The 13975-nt window shown below is 39.3% G+C and overlaps 1 protein-coding gene across 7 annotated transcripts in view; it reads left to right on the top strand.

Moving 5' to 3' along the window:
- LOC126272063 (putative methyltransferase DDB_G0268948) overlaps window positions 1–4843 on the top strand; it is a 125497-nt gene extending 120654 nt beyond the window's left edge. For 6 of the 7 annotated variants that reach the window (XM_049974598.1, XM_049974594.1, XM_049974599.1 and 3 more), the window contains one exon: window positions 4581–4796. In XM_049974598.1, coding sequence (XP_049830555.1) covers window positions 4581–4671 — 91 coding nt within the window. In that variant the 3' untranslated portion in view covers window positions 4672–4796. Of the gene's footprint in view, window positions 1–4580 lie in introns of all 7 variants that reach the window. The other variant, XM_049974600.1, reaches the window with a different exon arrangement.
- The last annotated feature ends 9132 nt before the right edge of the window (window positions 4844–13975 follow it).

Genomic DNA, 13975 nt, shown 5'->3' with positions numbered 1-13975 from the left:
TTTCTCCAGCAGGTAGATAATTCATCAACCTCCCAACTGATATAAAGAGATAAATTGGTAATCCCTGTCAATTCAAAATAAAATTAAAAATATATTTGACTAACCAGTCTTTTTATGAATTAACTTAATATCTAGGTTGAAAGATATAACAGTACTGTTAGCTACATGGCAAAAACTAGCATTTGTAATTTATTGTTAATACTGTATAAAGATTGAGTTTATAGGTTTTGCTTATCTTCCATTAATGTATACATTGACTTGTTCTGCATCCATGAAGGTTTTCCTTCCCAGTGAGATGTATGGGACATAATAAATGAGTGTAGTCCATAAAAAGAAAGGAACCACCAAGGCTCCATGACCTTTCCAGATTCACATAGATTATAATGCTGGAATGTTGCATCACCATAAGTCATAGTGAATAGCTCAGAAGACTGATGATGCCTGGTCAACAAATACTTTAGCAAAGCCCCACTTATCAATCATCCATAATATCTTCATGATCTGGACTCAGGGCCAAGACATCCTCACTCCTCCACAATCTCAAAACCTTCTTCCAATCAGCTTCACCCAGTTCTCTACAACCCAATGTGTCACCTGCCTGGACATCGACCACCATCTTCCTGATGGCTCCATCTACACCTCTATTCATGTTAAAACTCACTAACCACCAATAATACCTGCATTTTGACAGCTCTTATCCCTTCCACAACAAAAATTGCTCCCATATAGCCTGGTCACCTGTGGATGGTATATCTGCAACTAAGAGAACTGCCTTGCCCAACATGCTGAAGGTCTCACATTGCCTTCACAGACAGGCACTACTTCCAAACCCAGTCAACAGAAAGAGTTTCCATGCTATATCCTACACACCCCTAATCCTCACACCATCCCGAAGGATCAGCTACAAAGCAGCGCCCTCCTCATCACCCATTGTCGTCCTGGACGGGAACAACTGAACCATATCCTTCACCAGCACTTTGTTTATCAATTATCTTGGCTGGAAGTGAGGGACATCCCACACAAGACCATTCTCACCCCTCCTCGAATGGTATTCCATCACCCACCCGACCTACACAACATGCTGGTCCCTCCCTATTCCACCCCCATTCCCAGTCCATTGTCACAAAGATCATACCCCTGTGGAAGACCCAGATGCAAGACTTGCCCAATCCACCATTTTGGGGGAAAAAAAGAGTTCTGCATTACATTCTTCACATAGTGCCTGGTATCTTTTCTTGCTATTTTCTCAGATTTTGCCTTGCTTTGTTCTGGATGAACCTTACTTCTCCTCAGAATACATCTTGACATTTCTGTAGGCAAAATCAATTTAGGGTAATGTTTTTCACTGAGTTTGTATGCAAGTGAGCTATTTTGAGTCCAAGTTGATTCAGCCACGGCTCCTTTGTTCATCAAAGACAAGCCAGTTCAGTGACAAATTCAAGAAGATGCTTACTTGTAGGCCTCAACTTGTTATATAAAACATACAAATTTACAATCCACCCTGATGAAAAAAGTATTTCTGCCACCATTCTATTTGCTTCGCCTCAAAATGGTAGTAGCCCATTAGCTTTTAGGTAGCTGTGGTCCATACCAGTCTCGTTTTTACTATAATCCAAAATTCAGGGAAATTTCATCTCCTCTATCATTCCTAATTTTGTTCTGACACTGACATTTGACGCAGTCATTTTTAATTTTGTTGTCAAAGGAATACGTTCCTAGTGTCCTCCCGATCCACAAACAGCAAATAGTTTCATAAGTGAAATGAAAGATTTTTTTTTCAACTTCTGTGCAATTGATCTTTAACAAGCCTTTTTTCTATTTTTCATTTGTAAGGCCATCTAAAAGAAATAAAAAGTGGGTAGCTGTCAACAATTGATGCCATTTGTACAGTGTTTGATATCTTGAGGCATGGCATGTGGCAATGAAGGGGAATGTGAACACTACAAAGAATGCTACACACAGTGTTGTCTGTATTTGTTTTCCACAAATATGAGTGCAACGAGATGCCATTTGTGTCTTCTCATGGTGGTAGAAGCATCATAACATATTTTTATACAGAGATCAGATGTAAGAAAAAAGTTGGAATACATTTACAAAGCTGAAAAGCAGCTGACCTACATTACTCATCTTCTTTCAGTATAATGTGTGCAGTATAGGAGCTATATCACTCATCTCCAAAGTGTTAACCCAATTTTTCATACATAGGTAATGGAAGTGTGCGTTTAAATCCCCCATTACTATCATATTCTTCCTTCCCATCAGCTTCTGCATTTCCTCTTCAAACTCTTGTTTCTCCTCAGAACTGCAACCCACCCGTGGTGCGTACACTTGTATTACCTCTGTGGTTGTCCCCTTGAGTGATATTTTGGTCTTCATCATCCTCTCACTTATTCTCTTCATTTCCTCTTTTAATCCATCTCTTACTACTATTCCGACTCCATTTCTCCTCCCCTCCTCATTTCCACTCCAGTTGTACCCCAGTTGGTAGCCTTTTCTCAGTTCTCAGGTGGACTAGATGTAGAGAATAAGGAGGAACTCATACCAGGTCTGGATTAGCTAAGTGTAGAGATGGTGAGAGCAGCAGGAGAGGTAGGGCTACTATAGCTGTATTAAGTAATGAAAATTCTATGGAGAGCGAAGATGATATCAGAAGACTGGAAGAAGGGGATAATTGTCCCGATCTTTAAGAAGGGAAATGGAAAAGAGTGCAAGAACTATCATGGATAACATTGATGAGTCACTGTGCAAAGATTTTTGAGAAAATTTTGGAAGCACGAATTCGGGCAAAATTAGAAGGAAGAATGAGGGAAGAGCAACATGGCTTCAGAACAGGAAGGTTCATGATGGATCTAATTTTTGCTGTAAGACAACTGCAAGAACAGCACTATGAATATGGAATAGGTCTACTAATGTCCTTCCTGGACATTGAAAAAGCGTACGATAGTGTATGTAGAGGCGAAGTGTGGAAAGAACTGGAGGACAGAGGAGTAGCAAAGCAGATTATTTAGAGGATAAGGGAAATGTACCATGGAAGTGTGAGTAGTGTGAAAGTGATCAGCTTGGAGATCAGCTTGGACTGAAAAGAAGAATGGCTTGAGGCAGGGAAGTGCACTTTCACCATTACTCTTCATTGTAGTGATGGATGATATAATGAGTACAGTAACATAAGCAGTTGGTGAAAGGAAGATGAAAGCTATAGTGTTTGCAAATGATCTGATAATTTGGGGTAATAAGGAGGAGGAAGTACAATAGCAGTTGGACGTATGGGAACAAACAGTACAAGAACATGGGATGAAATTATGAAATTTACTATAAGTAAGAGTGAGATGATTATCTCAACAAGAAAGAAGGAAAAAGGAACAACTGGAATAACAGTTGGTGAGGAATGATTGAGGAGAGTGGAAAAACAACAGAGAAATAAAGGAGTGGGGGAGAAAAGCAGAAGTATTTCGGAAGAGTGTCAGAAGCCTGATATGGAGCAAGGATGTACCCCAAATCAGTAAAAAGGTTATATACCGGTCATACTATGTCACAATCCTGACATATGCATCAGAAACCTGGGTTATGTAAGGAACAGAGAAAAGCAAAGTACAAGCTAGTGAGATGAAATTCTTGAGAAACAGTATTGGAGTGACAAAGATAGACAGGTTAAGAAATGAGAGGATCAGAGAGTTAATGAAGGTGGAACCGTTACAGGAGGAGATAGAGGAATCAAGGCTGAGATGGTATGGACACGTTACGAGAATAGAGGAGAAGAGGATACCCAGGAGGATACACGAGATGAAACTGGAAAGAAAGAGACCAAGGGGAAGACCGAGAGACAGATGTCTGAAAGGAGTAGAGGAATGTGTCCAGAAGAAAGGAGAAGACTGGAACAAGGTGAAGATGGAGAGATGGTACAACACAGAAGATGATGGAGAGGCTTATGTTCCATACAGACCTGGCCAGAGGCTGGAAACTGTCCAAGATGATGATGATGATGATGAGGTAAGGGAAGTGGAGGGCATTGGCCATCCAACGTGGCTTAAACTGACATTAGGTGTACAGGTCTGTAAACAGCAGCCTCAGTATGACTGATGCTTGTACATGCCACAGTTAAATAGTAATATGTACCGTTATAACTATGCTGAGTCTACATCATTACCCAAAACAGCATGTAATTGTACAATTGGCATTTTCTACAACTGTAGCATGATTGATAACTGTACTGTTACCTGAAATCTAGATCTGTCATGAAATACAACTTATAGTACAACCGATGCGATGTTGACCTTCTTTCTGTCCTGGATTACATTATTGTCCTGTGGCACAATTATTCCCATGGAATCAAACCTGACTTTTTCAATTGCTTGACATGTGCTTTTAAATATTGTAATTTACATAATCTCTTTAAAGTGTGCAGAAGAAACTAAAAATTGCTCTGTTTCAGAAGCATTGCAAGAATCTTCCATGACTCTGCATCTGGCACTTCAGTAACATTACCAGAAAAGTTGTTTTATTTGTACTTTAATAATAACAAAAGTGGAATTATTAATTTTTCAGAGTTACTTGTAACTATGTTTCATGTGTTTTGTTTATAGGGCTATGGATATTCTGAATGCAACATCTGCTCCTGCTGAAACAAGAATAACAATAAAATATAAATATTTTCTTATTATGGGAAGAAAATGAACAATTTCATAGGAATTGTAGCTCATGTATCCTACTATGTGCCAAATAAAATGATAGAATAAGTGTTGAAAAAATTGGATGTGGTTGTTGTTTGTACCCATTGTTTAACTGAATTCAATAAAAGTTCACCATATTGTGATATTACTTTATGGAAATAAGCTTAGTATTAAAACTTCCAGAATAAATTATTTGCTAATGAGCCAAAACATGATGACCACTGCCTACTGTGAGACTGAGTGATGCGAGCTGTGACACAATAAGAAAAATATGTAAGAAGAGCAGAGATGGTTGGAGAATCCTTCTGATGCCAATATGGGCCACAAACTGAGAAATCCAGTAACATAAGTAACTGGCAAAGGGCAAATTTTTAGGGCACAGCACCTGGAATTATAGTACCTTGTAAACAGTGAAGATGGCCATCTGTTCTCTGGCTGCTGTTGTGAGATAGTGAAAGTGTGAGTATGTGACAAGGTGTTGGACATCCACATATGTGCACACCTCTTCACAAAATGTGAATGTGGAGGTTGGAGTCTTGCCAACTCTGCAAACAAGGATAGGCAGTGATCAGTGGCATGGTATCATTGAGACTGGGCCTTGGATCAATACAGATGTGTCAACTAGTCGGATTAATAACATTTCACATGACACCTGGTTGATGAGCCATCATGCAGGTGGACCACTATTTCACATGATTAGATTAGATTAGATTAGATTAGATTAATACTTGTTCCATAGATCATGAATACGACACTTCATAATGATGTGGAACGTGTCAGGTTAATAAAAGATGTTCATTGGACCATGGACTCATGCCATAGGGAACAGAATTACATTATGGTGTACTGCAACTGGAGTTCCATTGGATCTGTGGGATAATTGAAGGCACCATGATAGCCATGGGATATATGACAATTACTGTGAGACACTTGCATCCCTTCATGATTTGCCTTTCCCTACAGCAATGGCATCTCCTAGCAGGAAGAAGTCACGAGGACAGAATTGTGCTACAGCATTTTGAGGAGCTTTATAGCGAAACTGACCACCAAATTCACCACTAAATAAACCTAATGGAACACATCTGTGATATTATAAGTCGCCTATTCCATGCCCACAGACCACCGGCCCATAATTTATGGGAATTGCATGATCTGTGTGTAAACATCTGCTGCCAGTTACCTCCAAAAATCTACCTATGACTTGACAAATCTATGTGATCTAGCATCACTGCTGTGTTGCATTCCAAAGGTGGACTAATCTGCTATTAATGGTTTGAGTCATCAGTCTATGTCATTATGTGTATGTTTCAAATTACACACATTATGAATTCAGCCTCTCTCTCTCTCTCTCTCTCCCTCCCTCCCTCCCTCCCTCCCTCCCTCCCTCCCTCCCTCCCTCCCTCCCTCCCTCCCTCCCTTTCTTTTTTCTATCTATGTATCCATCTGTCTGTCTGTCTGTCTATCTAATCTATCTATCTGTCTATCTATCTATCTATCTATCTATCTATATATATATATATATATTAAAAACAAAGACTTACCAAGCGGGAAAGCGCCGGCAGACAGGCACATGAACAAAACACACAAACACACACACAGAATTGCTAGCTTTCGCAACCGATGGTTGCTTCTTCAGGAAGGAGAGGGAAAGACGAAAGGATGTGGGTTTTAAGGGAGAGGGTAAGGAGTCATTCCAATCCCGGGAGCGGAAAGACTTCCCTTAGGGGAAAAAAAGGACAGATGTACACTCGCACACACACACACACACACACATATCCATCCGGTATGTGCGGATGGATATGTGTGTGTGTGTGTGTGTGTGTGTGTGTGTGTGTGTGTGCGAGTGTACATCTGTCCTTTTTTTCCCCTAAGGGAAGTCTTTCCGCTCCCAGGATTGGAATGACTCCTTACCCTCTCCCTTAAAACCCACATCCTTTCGTCTTTCCCTCTCCTTCCTGAAGAAGCAACCATCGGTTGCGAAAGCTAGCAATTCTGTGTGTGTGTTTGTGTGTTTTGTTCATGTGCCTGTCTGCCGGCGCTTTCCCGCTTGGTAAGTCTTGGAATCTTTGTTTTTAATATATTTTTCCCATGTGGAAGTTTCTTTCTATTTTATTTATATCTATCTATATATCTTATTTTATCTCATTCCTTCCAGCAGGTTGGACTGGAATCAGGTGCAAGCTGTTGGAGATGGCAATCATGTGTACTTGAGATAAGTTTGCTTGTGTAAATATGTGCGACTTTTCTTTTCTGAAGAAGGCTTTGGCTGAAAACTAAACATGTAACAGTCTTTTTGTTGTAACTGTCTACAGCTCAACATATCATCCTTACGGCATATAGCAATCTATCTTTTCCATAATATTGTTGAAATTTAACATAATTTTTTTGTACTCATCTGGAGGACCTCAAATTGTTATCGTTTAGGGTCAATTGCCACTTTCTGCACAATTTAGATATCTTGTATAAATCATTTTGCAATTGTTTTTTATCTGCTGATGACTTCACTAGATGGTAAACAACAGCATCATCTGCGAACAATCCAAGAGAGCTGCTCAGATTGTTCCCTAAATAGTTTACACAGCTTAGGAAGAGTAGAGAACCTATAACACTTCCTTGGTGAACTACAGATATCACTTAGGTTTCTCTAGATGACTTCCTGTCATTTACTAACCTTCCTAAAAGTAAATCATGAATCCAGTTTCACAATTGAGGTGATACCCCTAGAAATGCAATGTGATTGAAAGTCATTTTTGTGGTATGGTATCAAAAGCCTCCTGGAAATCTAGAAATAAGGAATGAATTTGGAGTCCTGTCAGTAGCACTCATTATTTCATGTGGATGAAGAGCCAGCTGTGTATCGCAAGAATAATATTTTCTGAATCTGTGCTGGTTACATGTCAATAGATTGTTTACTTCCAGATATTTCATAATGTTGGAACACAGCATATGTTGCAAAACTCTATTACAAATTTGACAATGGTATTGACCTGAATTCAGCATATTACTTCTATTTCCATTCTTGTGGATGGGTGTGACATGTTCTATGTTCCAGCATTTAGGTACTGATGTTTCATCTATCAATCAGTGGTATATGATTGATGAAACTGGACATATTTCTCCAGCTCCTTCTGATTTCTTAAGTGACTTAAGTTGAGTCTCCACACCTAGAGCATCTGCTTCCACATTACTCATATATTCTGGATTCGAATTCTAGAATACTTACAATATTATCTTTGGCCATGGAATTTCAGAAAACTCTGTTTAGTTACTCTCCTTGTAGTGCTGTTTCCAGTAACATTACAATTGCCATCACATAGTGAAGTGTTTCTTGCCACTAGTATGGTTTACATATGACCAGAATCTTTTTAGATTTTTTTGCTGCTTCTGCTACAGTCCTGAACAATCTTGTGTGCCATGAAGGATCTGTTCCACTTCTTATTTATTTACTTGGTATAAAACTTTCAATGCCGTCATCACTATTTCTTTGAGCTAAAGCCATATTTGTTCTGCACTTACATAGTTAGTGTGGAAGAAATGGCTAGTGTGTCTTTATCTGTTATTTAAATAGATATATTTCCATCTACGTCTGGTAGATTTAGATGTTAAAGTATTAAATCTTGCTGCAACAACCTTGTAGTAACTAATTCCTATACCCATCATGATGCTCTCTATTGGCTCAGCATTGTTTTTGCTAACAGGCCTAGTATGTTACTGTTGCCATTTACACTTTGTTTGGGCTCCTCAGCTAACAGCTCAAAATAATTGTTGGAGAAGGCATTTAGTACCATTTTTGACAATGTTTTGTGCCTCCCACCAAATTTAGACACATTGAGGTGGATTACCGGGTTGGTTGCACCAATAATCACACCCATTTAGCAATAGCCTCTAAAGAGTATTCCATACTGCGGGGCGGGGGGTGACTATGGCGTCGGCAGGGGTGGTCCCCAGGAGCCGGATCACGGTCAGCTCAACAATGTCGTTTGGGAGCTGTGTGGGTACATGTCGTGAAGGTTGCCTGTTCATATCAAGTCGGGGTCACCAGTGAGGAGGATTACCACGTTGTTTGCACCAATAATCACACCCGTTTAGCAATAGTTCATTTATTAACCTTAACACATACAAGGACCACAAAGAACTGAACTGAACATGGCGGAACAGCCAAAGATAATGCTTAGAGTCCAAAGATGAATGCCAATCGATGTTGGTGTCAATTTCATTGGCGCCACAACGTATTTTTGTCAACATATTGAGGGTAGATTGCGGCCACCGCCTACTAGAATTGTATGAACTGAAATGAGACTCAAATTTTACTTTCACCATTCAGTAACTATATCATATGACTCAGCAGTTTGGTAAAAGGAACCAATTACTAATTTATTCTAGTTATTGAGTATAGCCGCTACCCAAACAATGGGTATCCATTTCTGTTTCCCTTTTAACAGTAATGAACACCCACCTTGAGACCAGAGAAAGATTAATGAAAAGCTATACTTGGAACACAGCCATGTTCAGGCGCAAAACATGATTAATGGAGATGACAAAAAAGAAACATCTGGATGTCTTAAAATGTGGTATTACTGTACGCACACTCTAAGAAGACACTCAGGAAAATGGCTGATATGATTAGATGTTTCAACAAAAATCAGCAACTAGTATTGAGTGATATCTGATTGCTTCCAAATTTAGCTAGTAGATGAGATTGAAATAACCTTATTTATTGAATTATTAGAACAATTAAACACAGTTTTGTCATCTAGCTAAAGTTTGTAGCTAGGGGAATGGAATCAGTACCAGTTAATATCATTCAATTTCTACTAGTTCACATTTGGATGTGTATATAAAGCAGGCGAAAATGTTTTTATAATAATACACAGCCTTATGCATTTGTCCTAGAAACATGAAATTTTGAATGAATATCCATTATGTAAGGTAGTCACCTGATAAGAAAATATTACAACATTCAACCCTATTCACAATTCAATACACAGACTAAACATTGGTCCTAGAAACATGCCATTTGTAAGTGACATTTATTGTTTACTTTAGGCAGCCACCAAGAAAACATTTATCAAATTTCAACCCCTATGTTAATAAAATGTAAATTAAAAATTTCTTTACACATTTTGCAACACAGAGAACTAATAGACGCTCGGCGCTTGCCTATATGTACCTTAGATAAAGGCAATCTGAACACCAACAAATCTAAACCATAGGTATTAATGGAACAAGAATAGCAACTCCCCCCCCCCCCCCCCCCCCAAATGGTAAAGAACATTGTTGACAAATATGTATTGTATAAAGTCTAGCATACAACATATTCATATACCAATAACATACATCATCGTGTGTGTGTGTGTGTGTGTGTGTGTGTGTGTGTGTGTGTGTGTGTGTGTGTGTGTGTGTTTTATTTTGTTCAATTTGCATTCAGTACCTTGCACTGATCATCTTCTTTGCCATCAGAAGACTTTAACCATCAGATGCAGAAACAGGTATGTGAATATCTAGAGCACTTAACAGATGTAGTGTTCAATAAATGGCAAACTGAAAAGGTCCAACTTTTGCAATTGTAATTTGTATATGACTACACAAATACCTACTCTTTTTCTCACTGTCTATCCATGATAAACCAGCCAAATGTGCCAGCAACTGATTCCTGTAAAAACTGTTGGAATGCACAGCCCTTTCTTTAACTTCCATTGTGAAGCACAGGCATACAGCTAGAGAGAGAGAAAGTATAAATGATGAACCTGAGCTCCACTGACAGAATTTCAGGAGTTGTTCAGGGATATTTTCTTTGTATACTGATATGAGGGAAATGTAGTGTCTGGCGATTTTTTATGGAGTAATTGCATTTCATCTAATCTCAAACCCCCATTTATCTTTGCAACTGTACTGCACTAAAACTATCTGTACAACAATTTAAGTGTCAACAGACACACTGTTTTTCTTGTTTGGAAACAAACTTGTTCCATGTATTCATCGTACTTACCGTTGACAACAGTGACGGCCACTTTACTCTCTGCCCTTAATCTTACATTCAGTGCTGCTCAATCCTCTCCCTTGTTTGTATTTCCAGTAGTGTTAGTTGTATGTTGCACAGCATTATAGATAGGTTACTGATGAAGAGTTGGCTCATAAGCACCTTGTGTATTGAGTTGCTGAAGGCATGGGAGAATGCCACAACAACTTTTTGCTGAGCAGTTTCTGCAGCGATAGCAACCTGTTGCAGTACTTTTGCATCTGTAAGTTTTTCAACTTGCAAATGACTTTCCTACATCCACAGCAATGATTGTGGCCACTTACTGCAAAGAACAGGCATACCAGGCTTTTCCCCAGATTCCATCCTCTTTTTACTTCTGCTGGACAGAACACTTCTGAGGAAGGCCCAAATATATAACTATCACATCATTTCAGGATCAGATTTGTTTAACCATATTTCATCAACAGTAACAATATTAAATACAGCTTTTAACAGCCCAGAATCAGTTTTTTTTTCTGGCAGATACCAGAAGCCATTTCCACAAAATTCTTTCCATATTTTCATTTTATGCAGGTCATTTCACAGTGGTCAACCAAGTTGTCTTAGGAAATTCCAGTATGTGGATTGATCAGAGAGACACTTTATGCCTTTAAGCACACAACTGACACCACCAGTGATTTAGTTGATTGTTGGCATCATAAGAAGGGGAAGAGTTTCTTTCAGCCTGCTAAAGGGAAGATTGGTCATTTAGAAGACAGCTTTGGAAAATATCATCAAGTATGTACCGACTTAACAGAAAATCCTAGGGCGTTCTGGTCTTACGTTAAATCAGTAAGTGGCTCGAAACAGCATATCCAGACACTCTGGGATGATGATGGCATTGAAACAGAGGATGACACGCGTTAAGCTGAAATACTAAACACCTTTTTCCAAAGCTGTTTCACAGAGGAAGACCGCACTGCAGTTCCTTCTCTAAATCATGCACAAACGAAAAAATGGCTGACATCGAAATAAGTGTCCAAGGAATAGAAAAGCAACTGGAATCACTCAACAGGGGAAAGTCCACTGGACCTGATTGGATACTAATTCGATTCTACACAGACTACACGAAAGAACTTGCCCCCCTTCTAACAGCCGTGTACCGCAAGTCTCTAGAGGAACGGAAGGTTCCAAATGATTGGAAAAGAGCACAGGTAGTCCCAGTCTTTAAGAAGGGTCGTCGAGCAGATGCGCAAAACTATAGATCTATATCTCTGACGTCGATCTGTTGTAGAATTTTAGACCATGTTTTTTGCTCGAGTATCATGTCGTTTTTGGAAACCCAGAAACAACTCTGTAGTAATCAACATGGATTCCGGAAACAGCGATCGTGTGAGACTCAACTCGCTTTATTTGTTCATGAAACCCAGAAAATATTAGATACAGGATCACAGGTAGATACTATTTTCCTTGATTCCGGAAGGCGTTTGATACAGTTCCGCACTGTCGCCTGATAAACAAAGTAAGAGCCTACGGAATATCAGACCAGCTGTGTGGCTGGATTGAAGAGTTTTTAGCAAACAGAACACAGCATGTTGTTATCAATGGAGAGAGAGGTCTACAGACGTTAAAGTAACCTCTGGCATGCCACAGGGGAGTGTTATGGGACCATTGCTTTTCACAATATATATAAATGACCTAGTAGATAGTGTTGTAAGTTCCATGTGGCTTTTCGCAGATGATGCTGTAGTATACAGAGAAGTTGCAGCATTAGAAAATTGTAGCGAAATGCAGGAAGATCTGCAGCGGATAGGCACTTGGTGCAGGGAGTGGCAACTGACCCTTAACATAGACAAATGTAATGTATTGCAAATACATAGAAAGAAGGATCCTTTATTGTATGATTATACAATAACGGAACAAACACTGGTGGCAGTTACTTCTGTGAAATACCTGGGAGTATGCGTATGGAACGATTTGAAGTGGAATGATCATATAAAATTAATTGTTGGTAAGGCCAGGTTGAGATTCATTGGGAGAGTCCTTAGAAAATGTAGTCCATCAACAAAGGAGGTGGCTTACGAAACACTCGTTCGACCTATACTTGAGTATTGCTCATCAGTGTGGGATCCGTACCAGATCAGGTTGACGGAGGAGATAGAGAAGATCCAAAGAAGAGCGGCGCCTTTCATCACAGGGTTATTAAGTAACCGTGATATCGTTATGGAGATGTTTAGCAATCTCAAGTGGCAGACTCTGCAAGAGAGGCTCTCTGCATCGCAGTGTAGCTTGCTCGCCAGGTTTCGAGAGGGTGCATTTCTGAATGAGGTATCGAATATATTGCTTCGCCCTACTTATACCTCCCGAGGAGATCACTAATGTTAAATTAGAGAGATTCGAGCGGGAGGCTTTCAGACAGTCGTTCTTACCGCGCCATACGCGACTGGAACAGAAAAGGGAGGTAATGACAGTGGCACGTAAAGTGCCCTCCGCCACACACTGTTGGGTGGCTTGCGGAGTATAAATGTAGATGTAGATGCGTGGTGACAACTGCCACATTTCTGTTCACCATGTATTTTAAACAGGAGATAAATTAAGAGCCCAGTGCTATCTATCATTAATTTTCCATTCCATTATCTTGCAATTCTTCTCAGATTTCACTGAGTATAGCAATGTCATCAGCAAATCTTATCATTGATATCCTTTCACTTTGAATTTCAATTCCACTCTTTATTTTTGACATTTCTTCTGCAATGTATAGATTGAATAGTGGGTGCAAAATACTATGTCCCTGTGTTACAAACTTTTTAACCCAGGCATTTCATTCTTGGCCTTCCACTCTTATTATTTCCCAATGGCACCTATACATATTGTATATTCCCCATCTTTCCCTAACTTACGCCTATTTTTCTCGGAATTTTGAACATCTTACACCATTTGATACTGTTGAACTCTTTTTTTCCAGATTTACAAATTCTATGAATGCATCTTGATTCTTCTTTAGTCTTCTTGAGTTGATACCTCAGTGCCAGTCAACCAAGCCTAAAGTCAAATCGATCATCATCTAATACATCCTCAATTTCCTTTTCCATTCTTCTGTACATTATGCTTATCAGCAACTTGGATGCATGATCTTTTAAGCTGATTGTGCAATAGTTCTCACACTTGTTGGCTCTTGCAATTTTTGGGACTGTGTGGATGATGTTTCTCCAAAAGTTATTCATACATTCTACACACCATCATGAGCAGTCGTTTTGATGCCACTTCTCCCAAAGATTTTAGAATTTCTGATGGAATATTCTCTATCCCTTCAGCTTTATTTGATCTTAAGTCTTCCAATGTTCTTTTA

Source organism: Schistocerca gregaria, chromosome 5, assembly GCF_023897955.1.
Source record: "Schistocerca gregaria isolate iqSchGreg1 chromosome 5, iqSchGreg1.2, whole genome shotgun sequence".
Classification (NCBI taxonomy): Eukaryota; Metazoa; Arthropoda; class Insecta; order Orthoptera; family Acrididae; genus Schistocerca; species Schistocerca gregaria.
Note: the sequence above shows the minus strand (reverse complement) of the source record. Positions and strands in the feature narration are given on the sequence as shown.